The following is a 17821-nucleotide window of genomic DNA, read 5'->3' as shown; positions in this document are numbered from 1 at the left end:
AGTCCATCTAGTTCAGTGCTCTGTCTCCAGTGGTATTGACAAATGGATGCCACGTGACCCAGACACACGTAGCTACTACCTTCTGCTTCAAGTCTCCAACTATTTTCTTTTCTGGGAATTTCCTGATCTATTAATTTTTGTCTGTTTAGCTCTTTCCATGTACCTGTGGAGTTTCCCTTTGAATGTGCATTTCTCTTGCATGTGTTGTTCTCCACATTCTTTGGCAGGGAGTACCATAAGTCATTTCATATTACTAGGATGTCATATTCTTTTGTTTGCCTTGAACCCAAGTCTTGTTTTAGTCTTTTGGTGGTGTTTAGAATTTTTATTAGAATTAAATCATGGAATAATAGAATCATTTAGGACAGAAACGTCTGTAGTATCCTTGAGTCCAACCATTAACCTAACACCGCCAAGTCCAGGACTAAACAATGCCCTTAAGTGCCACTCCTACATGTCTTTTAGATACCTCCAGGGATGGTGGCTCAACCACTTCCCTGGGCTTGTTCCACTGCTTGACAGCCCTTTTGGTGAAGAAATATTCCCTAAAATATAATCTAAACCTCCCCTGGTGCAACTTGAGGCCATTTTTTCTTTCCTATCACTTGATACTTGGAAGAAGAGACCAACCCCAATCTGGCTACAACGCCCTTTTGGGTAGTTGTAGAAGAGAGTATGTGGTTGGTCTCTACCCACTCATGACTCTCTATTCCTTTTTCATAGAGATTTCACATGTACCATACTCAATCATTGTTCATTAGAGCCTTTTGATCATCTTTGTTACCCTTCTCTCAGCTTTTCCCCTTTTTAACATGTTATTTTTGCCAGGAGGCAAGTAGAGCTACACTGGGATTTTAAGTTTCAGGCAAGCCATGAATTTATGTGTTATCAGGGTGTTTTCTGGTTTGTTCTCTAATCCTTTTCCAATAATTTCTACATTTTTATTAGGTTGGTTTTGGCTACTGCTAAGCAGTTAGATAACTATCTATCAGATACTGCTTTAAATTAATTTTCTTTGCTGTAGTTCACCTGCCATTTTATTGCCTTGCTAAGCTGTCTTGTAAGGTCCTTCTGCCATCCTTCATAGTGTGTCCTCATCCTAACCACCTTGAATACCTTCAGGTCATCTCAAAACTTTATCACTGGACTGCTCAACCACTTTTCTAACTCACTTATGGGTGTATTGAACAGTATGGACCCCAGCACATACAGCTTGTAGAACACTTCTGGTCACTTCTTACTATTGCAGCCACTGACCATTTACTACTAATGTCTGTTTGTTCTCCTTTGGTTAATTATCTGTGCTAGACCTTCCCTCACTCCTAGTTGCTTGAGTGCAGCCATAGAAATTAGCTTTCATTTCTCTTACGCTCCAGAGAAATGTTTGGTTAATAAATTAATTACTAAAATGTAAATAAATTTAAAATAAAAACCAAACACTCACTCTCCCCCCGCCAAAAAAGACATCCCCCAGCCCCCCAGGATTTTATAGTCTTTGCAGAGAGAAATCCTCCTGTAGTACTGAACCATTTTCATGGTAGTGGTGCCTGTATGTTGGTGCGTCCATGGCAGATGAAATTTATGCTGCACACATACCAGCTCAGTCCCAAGCCATAAAAATCAGAGCTTTATGAGAATGACACTGGAGTCCTAAGTAGCCTCTTCCTCCTGCTGTAGAAGCTGTCTTCAAATTGCTTTTTTTTTCAGGATTATGTTGGATAAGGGTAAGATAGAATTTCAAGGACTGGGCTGATGTGTGCAAAAATCACACAGTTGTATAGACCAAAAAGAACATTTTTGCATCTAGTATCTGTTATAGCAGCACTGTAGGCTGGTAGATTAGTTCTAAGCAAAATCCAAACTTTTATTCCATGAGCTAGGAAGTGTAATCCGAGCTCCCTGTGTGTCGTGAGGTCAAAGTCTAGTCACTTGGGCTTTGAGCAGGTGATTCGACTATCAACCTCAGTAAAATAAAGGTCAGTCAGTGTTTAAAGTACCGAGTAATTTTTCCAAGATTGTAGAGATGGAATCCAAATTTTCACGTATTGCTCTGAGGCTGGAATGCAGATGTGTTTAAAGAGTTAACACTGTGGCTCAATCAGAAAGAATGCTTGGCAATAAGAGGAAGCCTGGATTAATGATGGAAAAGAATTCTTAGCATTTTATAGCAGTGGGTATTCGAGATGAGACACGGCTAATGATCAACTAAAAAGGTATTTGCAGCTGTGGTTCTACCTCTCCCCATAATGCCAACATTAATCAAGCTTTTTCATGCAGCTTTCCAGTCCATTCTATTTTTCATTGTCCTGAATAGAAAAACAGAGCTCATGCCCTATTACACTGAGTCAGAGACCATACTTCTGTGTCACCAAAAACGATCCTACCTTATTGATTTCTAAAATCTGTACTTTCTGTGCTATGAAATAAATCCATATCAAAGTCTGTAACAAAGCCAGTTTCATTTTTAAAGAAAAAAAAAAGCCTCTTGCAACCCCAATCTAGAAATACCTCTGGGATGTGAAGCAGTTATCGGCATGAATTAACTGCTCATATATTTTATTTAAGTCTTGAATTACATCAAAACATCAGCTATAATTACAGCATCTCTAAGTCTAGTTTTGGAGTCAGCCATCTTGTTGAAAGACCTTGGCAGTGTGAAAAGCCAGTGAAATCGTGTAAGTCAATGTCCTGGCTGTTCTGATTCTGCCTTTGGAGTCAGAAGAAAAGCTTCATTATAGTAAAAAATGGAACATTTGACATACAAGTTATTTTCAGAATGGCTTCAATCTTTTTAAATAATGAACCCCATTGAATCCTAACTTCTCAGCAAATGTTGATTATCTAAATTCCTTAAGTAAACTACACGTGATACAGCTTTTGAAACATGAACATGATCTTCCCTCATGTAAACAATCCTCTGCCTTTGTTGCCTGATGCTATCACATTTGGGCGCACATCCTTCTGGATTGCAGGCCCAAGCCTATAAAATCTTGCTATCAAATATCCACCCCGATGTGCAGATGCTTTATGCCTCTGCTTAACAGCCATGACTCATCCCGTTAAAGTCAACAAAGTTACAGTAGTAAAGTTAGGCGTGTGTTTGCAGGAATAGGCCCAGATTCTCAGAAGGATTTAGGTAACTCAAGATGCAGAAAGATGAGTAGTGGGGGAATTTCATACTGGTGTGACTAATCTCCCTAAGATCTCCTAAAATCGAGAGAGAGAGAGAGGGAGAGAGGGAAGGTTTTTGCAAAGGGGCTTCAGAACGACTAAATCGGGCTCCTGTTTTGGAGCATCTCCTAAAGGAGCCTCCACCGTTCCCTGTAATTTAAGAAGTGCTTTGAATGCTCAGTCCTGGGCACCCGGCTCAGACAGAAATCAACAGGAGCCAGAGCTCAGGGTGCCTAGCCAAACCTTGCAAGGAGCTTGTCAGAGCAATGGCCATCTGGGCAGCCCTGGGTGCTGAGCGGGGAGCCCACGGCACCCACTGGCAGTGCCTGACATAGCTTTGCCATCTAATTGCCCCACGTGCAGCAAGACCACAGACTCTTGAAACAGGGTATGGCTTGCTTTTCAAACTGGAGGACTGATGTGAAAATGAAAAGAAATGTTTTTGACTTCTGAAGACCTGGAGTTTTAAGATTCTTTTAAATAGACGTTGTAGATAAAATTCTTCATTCTTATTTGTATGGGACTGACTAAATGATCTATCTTCATTTTTTGTGGTGGTTTATAAATACTGGAAATTGAAGGACTAGGAAACATGCAGTGACTCCTGCATATTTTAATAAATATGGTGTATTTTGAGGATCCTTCAACAGCCATGATTTTGCTGCAATAAATAGATTTTATAGCACTTTAATGAGATTATGATGGAACATTATGCAAAATATTATGCAACATAATGCAAAGTAATTAATGCAAGTAGAGAACATGAGACAGCTGAGCAGCATGCATTTGTGTTACATACTGCCTGCTGATTTTCAAAATTTCTTTCTTTCTCAGATAGTGGTTTCCCGTTCAGAGCCCACAGCTCCACATGTCAGCTTTCAGCTAGACTCCCACCCCATCTCTCCCCAGGTTGTTGTCAAGAATTCATTTGCAGATGATGGCTACACCCTGGTAGTGACTGGGAAAAAGGTGAGTGCTTCATAATCTAATCCTCCTGTGCACTGTGTAAACCTGCCTTCAGAACAGCAGCTATCAGTAAGAGCAGCTGTTCACACTGCTGCTTTATGCACTGCATCCTCATAGCCCTGCCATTCCCTAGGAACACTGGGGGTGAAAGTTTCCTCCAAGATATGTTTTTTCCCCTACTAAACAAACTGGAAGCCTGATATTGAGAAATGTTTAAATAATGTAAGAGCTGGTGATATAAACCAACAAAAGCCAGGAAATGCAAATTTTAAGGGTGAAACCCTGTCACTAATTCAAGTGCTTGCAAAGACAAAACACACAATGGCTTAAGAAAAGAATAGTGCTCAGTTTCCTGGCTTTTGTTGGTTTGTGTCATATCATTATAACTTTTTAAGGAGGGGTGTGTGTGCAAGAGTTACATGGGTGTCTTTAAAACTGTAAGTCAGTAAGGCTTGAAAATTACTTTAGCATGTAGTCTACAAGGAGTTAATAAAAGATGAAGAGCTATCATAAATATGCTATTGTCATAAGTAGATATGCATTGAAGAATAGGTTTAAGACATCAGCAGATAATATTACAGATAATCCTAAACCATAATCGTAAGCAATAATTTGACCCCTTGAGTTCTATAAGGACTTACAGAAATACATCAGCCATAAAGATTGTTATTAATCATTTACTAGAAATGTATGAGATATTTATAAGAGTGATCTTCTGAAAATGTACCAAATAAATTTAAGGAAGGTCCTGAAGTAAAAAGAAATATGAGGCACTTATATAGTAATGTAATCATACATTGATTTTAATATTTTGACAAAAAATAATTCTTATATGTTTAGAATGACTATTTCGTAACTATCCTGATATTTTAAGTCATATAAATTTTAAGTTGTATTTTAGGTAAAGTATAGGTTATTTGATGATAGGTGTTAAAAAACAAGTACATGGGCAATCACATGCTGTAAGTGTGCCACAGATATCAATACAGCATCACCAAAGCTGAAATAGCCGTCATGCCTATTTTTACAAATGTATAAACTAAGGCATACTGAGATACAGAACTGGGAGGGACGTACTGCTGTTTTCTTTCTCCATCAGCAAAAAATGCTATCTTGCTGTAAACACCAGATGCTGAGAGTAACTGTATATAACATTAAGATGCCTTTAGGGTTTCTCCCAAGCGAATTTAAAATCATGTCAGTTAAATTACTTATAAGATCCTATAATTACTGAGCTAAAGAGAAGTCGAACTGTGGCTTGCACATCTGAAACCTGAGTAGCACCAGCATGCTATGCATAAATAGAGATTCTCCTTGCCACTTAGTGCATGTATTAAAAGGATGTATGCATCATGTCTCTCCATCGACAGATAACAAAGATCCCGCTGAAGGGGCCAGGCTGCCATCACTTCAGGTCCTGCAGCCAGTGCCTGCTGGCACCAGCCTTCATGCAGTGTGGCTGGTGCAGCCAGCAGTGCCTCAGGTCTTCTGAATGCCCCAGCAACACCTGGACCCAGGACACCTGCCTGCCTAGGGTTTATGAGGTAAAGTGGTGGATTTCTCATATTTATCTCTTGAGGGAAGAACAGTCTGCACTCTGTAGACATTTTCTATTCATGAATAGAAATCATGTATAGTAATCATAAGAAATTGTCAGCTTTCCTCAACTTCCTCTCAGCCTTGATGTCCATAAATCCTGACTGGATGCACATGGTCTCCCATAGTACTGTGGGCTGAGATGCTCATGGATGGACAGGTTTATCTGATCATCTTTACCAGTCTTGGGAGATCCCTGGCCCTACAAAGCACTTCTGATGGGGAAACAAGATGGGTCTGAGCCAGCCTGGCAGGGATCTGACAGGAATGCCAGTCACAGAAAGGAGTATCCCTGTCTTAGACCTCTCTCAGAGACAAAAGTAGAGGAAAGCACTTCCTGCCCAGGAAGCCACCACAGCCTGCCCAGCACAGGAGGTCTCTGGCTCCCACTCTTCATCCATCCCTGTGCTGGCTCCAGTGTTGGAGGAAAGCTTGGTGTTTCTTTGTGAGAAAAATCCCCTTTCCCCTACCCAAGCTGCTGGGGAAATTGTTTTTCCATAATGTCCCTCCCTGGCTTCTTGTTCCCATGGGTCCACTTGGCACCAAAGAGGAACAAGCCTGGAGCTGCACCCCTGGGACAGGGGCAGTCAGAGGCTGCTGCCAGCTGGCCTAAAGCTCATCACGGGCATGCGAGAACAAAAAGGCACAGATGAGCAGAGAGCTGCACTGGCACGGTTTTAGTTTAGCTATGGTTAAGGCAGGATTTGTACTGTACGTGGGACCAAATCTTCCCATGTCAAGTGTGACATAACTGTGGAGGCAGAGGTTTCTAGGGCAGTTGATGGAGTGGAAATCTAAGGGAAGGACAGGCGTAAAACTTTCTGGTAGCATTTACACCCTTTCGCTTGTGTTAGTGCCTTTAAACTACATTGTGTAATTAAAAATACATTTTCCTTTATTAGAATACAACTTGTAAACTGAGATGAAAGATTGATATGCTAAACTCTTAGAGAGAAAGGGAGAAAAAAAATGGGGTTTAAATAAATGATGTATTTCTTTCATCCAGGCATATGATTTCATGTACAACAGTATTTTTAAGTTTTAAGGTTTAAGGCAAAACTGCTATTAATCTAGAAAGAACTATAGAAACACACATTTACAGGGTTGGTTTCTTCCATGTTCACCTTTCAGACACAAAATTTAGGATTAACACAGGCAAAATTCAGTGAAAAAACAGTGAAGAGTTATAAGAATCAAATCCAAAATGGATGGAAAATGGAAGGGGGAGGGGCAGTTTGCCTCGCCCTCCATGGCCATTTACTTAGGGCAAAGGAGATGCACAAAAATTGTTGATGCAGAATGTGAATATTTTAGTTTTCCTTTATACAAAAAACATATTTATTTCAAAAGGGTTATATTGGATAATGAAATAATCCTTTCCAGCCTTAGTCTGTATGAAACCGAATCACCAATTCAAAAGTATACAGTGAAAATTAGTTCTTTCACCTTTCTCTATACCTCTGCAAGCCCAAGATACTCACCTATCCTGCACACTTTGTTTCATCTTTTCTAGAGCTCAAGCACCCTTAATGTTTTTTAATTTGCAAACTTCCCAGCAGTGGCTGTACATTTCCATAACGTAAAAAAATATTTCCGAACTGCTCTGAACTGCTCAGTTTCTGATTTTCAGAGGGGCTGAACTCATGTAGCTCTCTTTAATTTCAATTTTGAATGTGTTCACTCAGCAGTTTCAAGAGCCAAGAGCCTGGAGCCCATGCACAGGCACTTAGACCAAGAGGTGTATCACCCACCGCCACCTCTGCAGTCCATGTGAAGTTGCTAGGAGGGGAGCACACCTTGGCTGTGGGGCAGTGGGAACAGGTGGGAGGCTGGCGAGGTGCTCCCCTTGCCCATGTGGCTCAGCCCAGCCTGCTCAGCACAAGTCCAGTCTACCCCTGTAATGAATATGGATCTGTGACACTTGATGGTTCCTAAAGTGAATCTCGAATTACTGCATGCCAATGTTGGTAGAAGTTGCTTCCAGGTTTGTAAGGAAAAAAATGCTGCTGGGTACTTAAATCCATTGGATTGCTAGCTGTTAAGACAAATTTCATGCTCTACTGGACCATGACATTTAACATGATTACTGACAAAAATATAAAACAGATTATTCATCATCTTCTGATCTGTCTTTAAACTCACAAGCATAAAATGTAAGAAACAAGCTAGTTTTGTTCCTAACAAACAGAGGATGACCTGCTTTGCATAGTATCTGAAATTCAGTCTGAACCTCTCCCTAATATTTTGCAGCTTTCAGAGGGACAGATTGCTTGAGAGATGTCATACGATCTCTTTAACCTGAGGGAACAGATAGCTCTGTGCAGGTCTGGTCCTGTGGATGTTAGCTAACTAAGTCTTCAATGATGTTTTCCCAGGTTATTACACAGAGTGGTGTGCAATGGGAAAAAAAATAGATTTTTTCCTCTCAGGAGGCATGGCAGAGAAGAAGCCCAGTGTTTTCCTATGGAGTCCTGCAGATCCTTTGTCTCTTCTCGCTGCTTTAAACACTCTCCCTTGGAGCTGTGCGTTGGAGAGGAGCAGTTAAGTCTGCCGAAACATAGACAGCATAGTAGGGCAGACACTGTGGAGGGGATACATCCCCTCCACAGCCCAGCTCCCAGTCTGCTCCCATCCACTGCCTCTGCCAACAATGAGGAGTTTCATCCGCCTGGACAAGCAGTTCTAGAGGGAAGCCAGGGAGCGAGTCTCCCTGGAGATCACTTGGTGCTGGAACAAATTGCAGGCATTTGCGCGTTGCGTTCAGGTCATGCTAAAAGGTGAAGGGTGTAAAAGGAGAAATAAATTGGTCTCCCCTCTGATTCTTTGTTGTGGTTGAAAATCTGACATGGTTTGTTGTTGTTTTTAAAGTGAGTCATTTTAGCTGGCTTTCGTATCAGACATTATCAAGAACATCAGGCCTTCTGCTACTTGTTTAGGTTGGAGGCTTTGCTGGAAGTTTCACATGTGGTTGTACATGTACTTGTGTACGAATTAAAATGAATGGGCTAATGAAACTTTAATAAATAGGTATTTTCTTCCAAAAATGTATTAGGTATATAAGTGGATATTAGCTGTCAGCATAAATAAAAGGAAAACACAATGCTTTAAATTTTTCCAAAAACAAAAAGTTAACTTTCTGCCTTAACCAAAAGTTCAGAGAGCAGCAGAATGACAGGCCTTGCAGTGGATTTGCTCCATGTTATCTGTGGAGATAACACATTTTTTTTTTTTGAATCCTGCATTTCATAACATTTATAACTGGTTTGCATTTTGATTGTTTTCTGTTACTACCAGTGCAATGTAAGTACGCAGCAGAGACCTACATATACCTCAATTCAAAGACCAGGAGGTTCACTATCCATTCTTGTCAACTCTCCCAATAAAAAGTCTGGAAAACCACATTTGATTTTCAGTCATTTCATCATACAGAACAAATGGAACAAAAATAAATCTTGAATAAAAATGGGGAGTTCTGCAGAACTTAAAAACAAAACTTTAAGATTTTGTTTATTTATTTTTTGCTATCTGCTTAGAAGTCTTGCCTCCTAAATTTGTTGACAAAATGTAGTAAATACTTGCTGTCCCTCAATTAAGGCACACAGGTTGCTATCACAAGTCTCTCTTGCCATGTAAGATCACTAAAATATGTTCAGGACCTTCAGTTTTTGTTCTGTATGGCTTTGTGAAGCCCTTATTTTGCTAACTTGTGGATTACATTTCAAACTCTTCAAATACCACATGTCAATATATTGTACAGAACATCAGGACATGCTGTACCCCCACAGAGCAATTTCAGTTTCTGCTAAGGTTTTGTTATTTCAAAAATAGATAATGTGCTGAGGTACTGAGCAGAGTGGAAAACTAGAATCTGAAGTTAAATCTGGCTTTTGAAGAAGAAAACTCCAAAGAAATAAGGAAAAGTTAAACTTGAGAATATCACAGATTTCGTGGGCTCGGTATGGCTCCAAGCTCATAGCTGCAGTTGTGTGTCAGGGGGCTGCGTGAGTATCACTCCTTTTCTATGGATTTGTACAAAAGTGCTGTTCCTGCATAGGTTCCCCCTTTGCTCATTGAGAGCTGATTCAAAGCTCTTTAAAACGGGGAAGGTTCCTTCTGGCTTCAGTGCATGTTAAATCAGACTCTTTGTCTGGTTTCTAATGAGGGCAGTAAATTTCCCCATATATAATATATGGTATAATTCTTTTGAAGTATTCTTCAGCTGCCTTTCTATCTACAATAGTTCATTTGTGAGAGTCTTGAAGTATAGCTACAAGAGAGTTGAAAAGAAATGTGCTGTCTTACTGGATTTCCAGATGAAATAATAGCCAAGTATCACTCAAACACTTTCCTTTCAGCTTGAAAATTAAGCTGAGTCCTTTGAAGGACACAGCTGTATTGCATTTTAGGGGCAAAATTATTATCACTAAAGAATTAAGTTTAAGATACTTAGGCACTGTAATCACAAGTATAAATTCAGTCTCTCATTCCTTTCATTCTTTTTTGTTTGTCTAGTGGTACTGGTATGTTTGTAAAATTGTGCAGTATTGTTGAAAGTCCTCATAATTCCTGAAGTAATGTCTTTTCTTTTTGGTTGGTTTTTTGGTGGGCTTTGGGGTTTTTTTTACTGACAGTACTAACCAGTACTTTTACTGAGCTTTGTAAGACTTCTATAGTGTTCGTACGTTTTTCCCACCATTGTTATATTTTACAGGACAATTTACAATATACACACACACACACACACAAAAAGTATTTCCTCTGTAGATTGTCTCTGTGTTTCTGAGGGGCAGTTTATTTTTAACTCGGAATTAGAGGTGACCAAATGTAAAACGTTTAAGGAAAGAATAGCAGAAGTCATGTTAACTTTATCACAGTCAACGCGATATTGGATTATGGTGTCTTTGAAGCTACTTCATTCTGAACCCAACTTTCATCAAGCTGACAAAAAACGGTCATTTGGAGGCTCTTTTGTGTTCAGCATTCAGCTTCTAACAAAATAAGTATATTGTATGTTTAACACGCCAGAAATAAGATGTGAAAGACAAGAGCGGCAGGATTTAAAAGACTACTACAATGCACAGCTTGTTCAGTGCCCCTAAACACTATCTTTCAAGGCTTTCTAGTATAGGTTTTGTTATTTATTGCTACTGTCATAGAAAGCTCATAATGTGACAAATGAAAGGTGAAGAACAATTAAGATGAATGCTAGGACATAGTCTGCCAAAAGAAATGCTTTTCTAAAATTATTCATTTGCCCATTCTTTAGCTCCAGGTGAAGTTCAAGAAAACCTGATTCAACTAACACAGTATTTTTTAACAGATTCTTCCGAGCAGCGCTCCCATAGAAGGTGGGACAAAATTAACACTGTGTGGATGGGACTTTGGATTCAGCAAAAATAATAGATTTGAATTAAAAAATACAGTAGTCCATATTGGTGGACAAATTTGCCCTCTGGAAGCAAAATCTAGCAACAAAAATAGGTAAGAAACCTAAAATATTAATTTCCATTTATACAGATGTTCTTTAAATGGTATGGATTTTTTTGCAAATACAAACATTCAGCCTATAAGTATCATCTCTGGTTCTGAAATTTCAAATTTTAAAAAATCCCATGGTTTATTAAACTCCCCAAGAAAACCAGTGCTCAAAATGGAGATTAAATAGATCTAGCTTATGGCAACAGCTCCTGCAGCACTTTTTCTGATTTCTCTGTGAAATGCTGTTCAACATCTGTGGAAGCTGGCAAGAATGAATCTATTCAAAGGTTTGAAAAGGGGGCAGGTTCCTTTGGCCAGGATCATGCTGGGCTAAGTTATGTCACCTCTTCCTGATCTGTAAAGCTGCTGGAGAGAAGTGTGAGAAGATGCAGGTATTTCATCATCCAGAAGCTTATGACCCTCAACTGCACCTCTCCTCCTCCTCCTCTGAAATAAGTATTTGAGACACTGGGATAATGGCTTAAGTTTAAGACAGAGGTTACTGTGGTTGTTATCTTGCAGAAATGCAAGTTCAGTGAATATCCTCTCTCTACCACAAAAGCAGTGTGCAAATTGTGGCACAGCTTTCCTATTCACATACATAGCAGTGAGGATACTCCAGCAAGTGCTCCGGAAGTGTTGAGCACTCTCCTAACTGCTGTTCTGAACAGTCTTAAGTGAAACAAGATGATTTAGGGAGACTAGATTATATATGAGACTATGTGAATGTAACAGAATTCATTGACACATGCTGCTGCAGAAGTGGAAGTTTAATTTTTTGGTAATATTTAATTTTTTGCAACAAACTTGTGTATATGACTCACTTTTTCTAATGCTTTTGACTCCCAGAATTTGATACTAAAGGAAAATTCAAAAAAATCCATCAGCCATTGAGTAGAGGTATTTGTTTTTTCTATCATGCTTCTTTTTTCTGAAATGTGTATGATATACTAAAATTATTTTCTGTGGCCAAGTATTATAAAGACCACAACATTTGTATTTATTATTAAGGAAGAGGACCACAGTTCTTTTAGCTGTTATTTCTGAAATGTCTGTGATGTGCATAGATTGATGATCTGTTTAGTATGGATTCCCCATTAATATGAGTTTGAAGTGGTTCTGTTCTAATACAAAAAAATCAATCAGAAAAAAAAATGTAATCCCATTTTTTTCCTTGTTTTCTGAAGGCTGGAATGCACAGTTCCTGCTGCAAAAAGTCCAGGTTTTAATATATCCAGTAGTGTTTCTGTTGGACATGGCAAAACACTGTTCAATACATTTTCATACGTGGTAAGCACTATGATTAAACCTTTATAGTCAAAATTAGCTTCAATATTAACTGATAGGGACTCCTCATGAGTCCAATCCAGCATGGGAATTCTGTATTCATGTTGGCTTTATTGTTACTTCATGGAAATGTTAATAAATGTTTTAAGTCCTCCTCTTTACATTTTGAAAATAATTTTTTAATCCACTGGTTTTATTTTTACCTCTCCTCAGAATCCTGTAATAACAAGTATATCTCCCACCTATGGCCCCAAATCTGGAGGAACATTGCTGACTGTAGCCGGAAAATACCTAAACAGTGGGAAATCCATGAGGATTTTTGTTGGTGAGCAACCATGCACTTTGAAAAGGTAACATACTAAATAAAACACAATGCCTTTAATACTGAAATGTCTTGATTAAAAGCCTTGGAGATAAAAAAACAAACTCAAACATTTGCTTTTCTCTCCTTGTGTCACTTTTTGGGTAATATGTGACATTTGTGAATATATTTATTAAGGAATATATAATAAGCAGTATCTATCCTGATTTTAGGATACTTGAAAGATTTCTAGAAGGGACTACAGTTCTCTGGAAATCTTGTTTCTTCTGTAATGTCTTCATTAACCTCATTAAAAGGTTGCATAGAGAAGTGTCAAATCAGCTTCTAATGGACAAGAAACTGCTAATTTCCCATCATTTTTGTCTCCCCGATTCTCACACACTCAGCCCTCTCTCTTGTATTAGCAAGAGCTGCTGTTCATGCAGCAGCTGCCAGTGAGCAGCCTGTGGGCCCAAGTTACCATTTCCTACTGCCTTGTTGGGTGGAAACCTGACCAGTGTGACATCGCCTATGCCATGCAGAGGAGCACTATTTCTGCACTGCTATCAGTGCACAGCCTACAAAACAGAGGCAGCATCAGTTTGGGACTTTTCCTGCTATTTAGAAAATTGTTTTGGAGGTTTAAACCAGAATTTCTTGTGGCTCTGTAGTGGATCCAGTCGGAGTTCAGTCACAAATCTTTGATGTGTTCTGTGTGGAAATCCCTTCAACCACAGCTGTATATTAATGTTAAATAGCAAGCACAGATTCTCTGCTGTGGGCAGACAAGAGATCTGATTTTGGTAGCCATTCTACCATGGCACAAATCCTACTTGGTTCTGTGCTTAAGTACAGCAGGGTGATTCCAGAATTGTCACCTCTGCAGACAAGGGCAGAATCTGGCCCACTGTGTTCCAGAAGCAGGATATCCAGCAATTCCTCTGAAATTTCAGCATCATCTAATGCTTATGGAAAGTCATAGTGGTAAAACTTCACACTTGTGGAGACCCTGGGGAAGCAGTAGCCTGTTAGTTAACATGAGACTCAGAGTCAGGAGAGATGAAATTTATTCTTTACTGCTAGATGATTTATTGTATGCTCAAATTAGTCAAGTCTGACTAAATCAAGTAAAAGGATTTAGATATTCAAATCTGATCACTAAAAAGATCTTCATAATTCCTGTTCCTTATTGGTTAGGGTTGCATTTCCTGGTGTCTTCATCTCAACTGGTCAGCTAATGGAGAAATACATAAACCTTTTGGCCGTGATTCATTTGAGACATCTGCTATGGGGACGGGACAGCAGCCAGCTCAGATGCAGATGTTGGTCAGGTGGATCTCTAGGTATTGAACAATAGCTGAGACTTACCCAGTAAGCATCTCCAGCACCCCTCTTTCTCACTGGAGACTTCTCATTGGTCTTAACCAATTTCTCAAGACAGGTGTTTCTCTAGCTTAACAGGCAGCTTTCCCCAGTTCTGAGGGCAGCTAGAGCAAGGGGTTTTTTGAGTTTTTTTCCTTGAAGAGATGTTAAAAAGCTTCCAGATAAAGTTGAATGAATCACTATCCCTTATGGTGAACCCCACCTTCCTGGAAAGCTGCATAAGTTGTAGGAAATGTCCCTTTTATCTAATTCAGAGACCATCTCTGACATCTCTTACATATGAGAATGACATCACTTGGGTGGCCCTTGGATGTGCTTGGGCCCAAATCACTGAAACCAGCTGGCAGAGTTACATTTGCTTCTCCAATCAGTTGCCACCCTTGTCTCTGATGTGCCCTGTTCCCTGTGGCCACATTTCATGTGCTTCAAACTTCAGGATCCTCCTGCTGCCCACTCACCCAACTGAGCTCAATGTAGGAGGAAGAAGACTTCCATAGCCAAGCATGATAGCAAGGGAAAGGTGAATATCCCAGAGACTCTGCTGATGTGCTGAATTCAGCCAGCTCTTCTTGAATTTTCTCTGTCTTCTTTCTCCTTGCTCTCTGCCTGCCCCTCAGCATCTAGTACATCCCACAGGAGCACCTTTACTTGAGGCTTTTAACACAAAGTCCTGTGGATTTGAAAGAGGTGTTATCCTTTGGTTATAGTGGGTCAAGTCATTCTCCTTAAAGCTGGAGTGTGCTCTTGTTTTCCAGGCTGGAAGCTGCCTTTGCAGGGTTCAGGGGTGCATGGGGTTGTCACCAGTACCAGGGCAACACCTTCCATCAGGCAAGGTGCAAGTCAACTGAATTAAGATGAATCATGAGCCTAAGCCATGCTGTTGCAGTTTCTACCTTGTGTCATGCTCACCTGTTGCAATTTGATTATCCAGCAGGAAAATCAATGACATTTTTTTACAAACAGATCTTTAGGCAATGTTGGGGCCCAGTAAAGGACAGTGTTTTAAGCCAAGTACGTGTTTTATAATGATGACAAGCAATCTGTTTTCAGTCCTCCCAGCGTATCGGCAAGCACTGTGGAGTGCTACACTCCAGCACAGCAAATTCCCCAGGAATATCGGGTGAGAATGGAAATCGATGAAGCTATTCGAGACACAAGCAGACATTTCACATACAGAGAAGACCCAGTTGTTTTAAAAATTCATCCTGCCAAATCTTTTCTTAGGTGAGTAAAATTTTCTTACAGAAATAATAAAAAAGCAACAAATGAACAAAGAATGGCTATGCTGCTCAGCAATCTATCAAAAGAAATTGCATTTTTATCTCTATCTTCCATGCCAATTGTTTCTATTATGGTGCAGTTGCAGAGGGCATATCATTTCCTTTCAGAGGTGAAGGAGAAGGGGGAAGGGTGTCTCTTTTCTCTTTGTGATTTCACTCCTGGCTGCTGCTGAGCCTACCTGGGATGTCCTGCTGAGATACCCACTGCACAGCTAAGTGTGTCTCCTATACTGTGTCTGGACATTACCCAGACTGCTGAGGAAAATCATTTAATGTGACAACTCAGTGGAATCAGGAGAGCAAATGGATTTTAAAATAGTCTAATCCAGTGCTATATAAATATTATGAATATATATGTATGGTAGTATGTGTGTGTTTTCAAGTGACATATTTATGGTCTCAGTAGCTCTAATCCAAGCCATCTGCCTTTGCCAAAAATGTGTCAGCAGTAAAACAGACACCTTTTTCAGCACCATTGAAAGCAATAGGTGAAATAAGTTAGTTAGCAAATGCTAAGTACCAAAAAAGTGACCTCTTTTAAAATGTACACATTTGTTTACCACAGTTTTAAAAATGATTCTTCTTTCCTTTTTTTGATTAGTTGTTATCGTAAATGTAAAATCTGTTTCCCAGAAAAACAATCTCACTGCTCAAAACTATGTATTTGCATTTACCCAATATATCGCTAATTCTGGTTTTATGTTTTCATTTACTCTAAAATATAATTTGTAATTAACATTACATTATCACAGCAATTCTTTATCCTACTTATCTTTTCTTTTTCTTTTTCTTCTTCTTTTTTTTTTTTTTCCTTCTTTTGGTAAATTTTCCTAGTGGTGGAAGTACAATCACAGCTCAGGGAATCAACTTGAACTCAGTGTGCTTTCCTCAGATGGTGATTACTGTACCTAAACTAGGAATGAACTTCTCTGTGGTGAGTCAGTCAATCTGTTATGTTTTCATCTTGGTGTGGTGAATGGTTGTGAATTTTCGGTCAAAATACTTTGACTTTTGCCTTGAAACTTTGGGGCTTCTACTGATATTTTGATGTTTTCTGCAAAGACTGTTTTCACTGTATAGGCAGAATTCAAAACAAATTTAAAATTAAGCTGAGGATGAAACAACTGTTTCCAAGAAACCTTTCCCAAAGAAATAAGGCTAGTACAGTATCTGATAAGAATATTTTCATATTTCAATTTAATAATACAAATTTGGTGACTAAAAACAGAGCAATGCAATATAGATATGTCAGATTACATGACAAGTTCAAGCACTACTGTGATATTCAAGTGGTGACTGTGTATATATATCAAAGGAAGCGGAAGAGTAAATATATAAAATCAAACCTTAGTATTATTTTTAAGAATTTCTGATTGCCTGTTGGGCAAAATCCCTGTTGGGGAAATCTGTCCTAACTTTGATATGTTCAGCAACTAAGTTTTAAGGTGGGTTTGGGCTCTTCCAATTGGGTACCTCTGCTTAAACAGCAGGTCAGTCGGAGATGTGTCTTCTTTTTTTTTTTTGTTCTTGAGTTAACACTACACAGTGTCCAAATCTAAACACAGATATGACCATGTGATCTACTTTAATTCTTATCAGGCAAAAATGGCATTTGTCATCTACTTTTACTGAAACTACCTTCTGTAAGCTTTTGTCTACACATTTGCGTTGTACCTCCAACATTTTCTTACCCTGTAAGGTTTGTTAGTCTGGAGCTAAATTGACCTACAATCTTTATGACATGCTACTTCCTGTTCATATTTTCTGCTTATTTCTAATGATCATCATACACTGTTTCCTGAATTGAATTCTAACTATTAGACCTAGGTTTGCTCAATGCATTTTAAATGATATGTCTGCAGATTTGCAGTCTTTTATAGCTTCAAGGTCAACATATTCTTCATGATCCTAATTTGTATAATATTATGAGTGTCAGGACCTGAATTTCCACAGCATGTAGTCGTGGCTTGTAATTTAATAGGTTCAGATTTTAATCTAAAAATCAGTTCCTTTCCAATGAAACAGTGTTAAGTGTTATCAAAAAGTCACTTTACCCATCAGTCAGAAAATAAAACCTTTCAGTGAAATCTACTAAACTCTAAATTTATTAGATTTTTGAATAATGTGAGCATAATTATTTCTAAGCTCAAAGGATTTTGAAGAAAAAGATCTTTGTTTTAATCAGGTCGTGAGATTTTGCTTTGTGTAAAGATCATTCATTTGCTTTTTCTGTTCCCCTCTGGAAATATGCAATATTGCTTCTCTTCAGGCCCTGATACTGCATACCTTGTCAAATATTTAGGACTTCTTAGAATCTGAACAGATTTGAAAGATCTGAAGTTTAAAAAACAATTCACTG

The 17821-nt window shown here is 39.0% G+C and overlaps 1 protein-coding gene across 1 annotated transcript in view; it reads left to right on the top strand.

Moving 5' to 3' along the window:
* MET (MET proto-oncogene, receptor tyrosine kinase) overlaps nt 1-17821 on the top strand; it is a 90474-nt gene that overhangs the window by 40711 nt on the left and 31942 nt on the right. The window contains exons 4-10 of the mRNA XM_066183051.1: nt 4006-4140; nt 5508-5681; nt 11054-11214; nt 12399-12501; nt 12712-12848; nt 15233-15406; nt 16297-16396. Coding sequence (XP_066039148.1) covers nt 4006-4140; nt 5508-5681; nt 11054-11214; nt 12399-12501; nt 12712-12848; nt 15233-15406; nt 16297-16396 — 984 coding nt within the window. The remainder of the gene's footprint in view (nt 1-4005; nt 4141-5507; nt 5682-11053; nt 11215-12398; nt 12502-12711; nt 12849-15232; nt 15407-16296; nt 16397-17821) is intronic.

This window comes from Chamaea fasciata, unplaced genomic scaffold (assembly GCF_029207755.1).
Source record: "Chamaea fasciata isolate MVZ Bird 193981 ecotype frontalis unplaced genomic scaffold, bChaFas1.0.hap1 SCAF_5, whole genome shotgun sequence".
Lineage (NCBI taxonomy): Eukaryota > Metazoa > Chordata > Aves > Passeriformes > Sylviidae > Chamaea > Chamaea fasciata.
The sequence above is the reverse complement of the archived record's forward strand: the minus strand, read 5'-3'. Positions and strand labels throughout refer to the sequence as shown.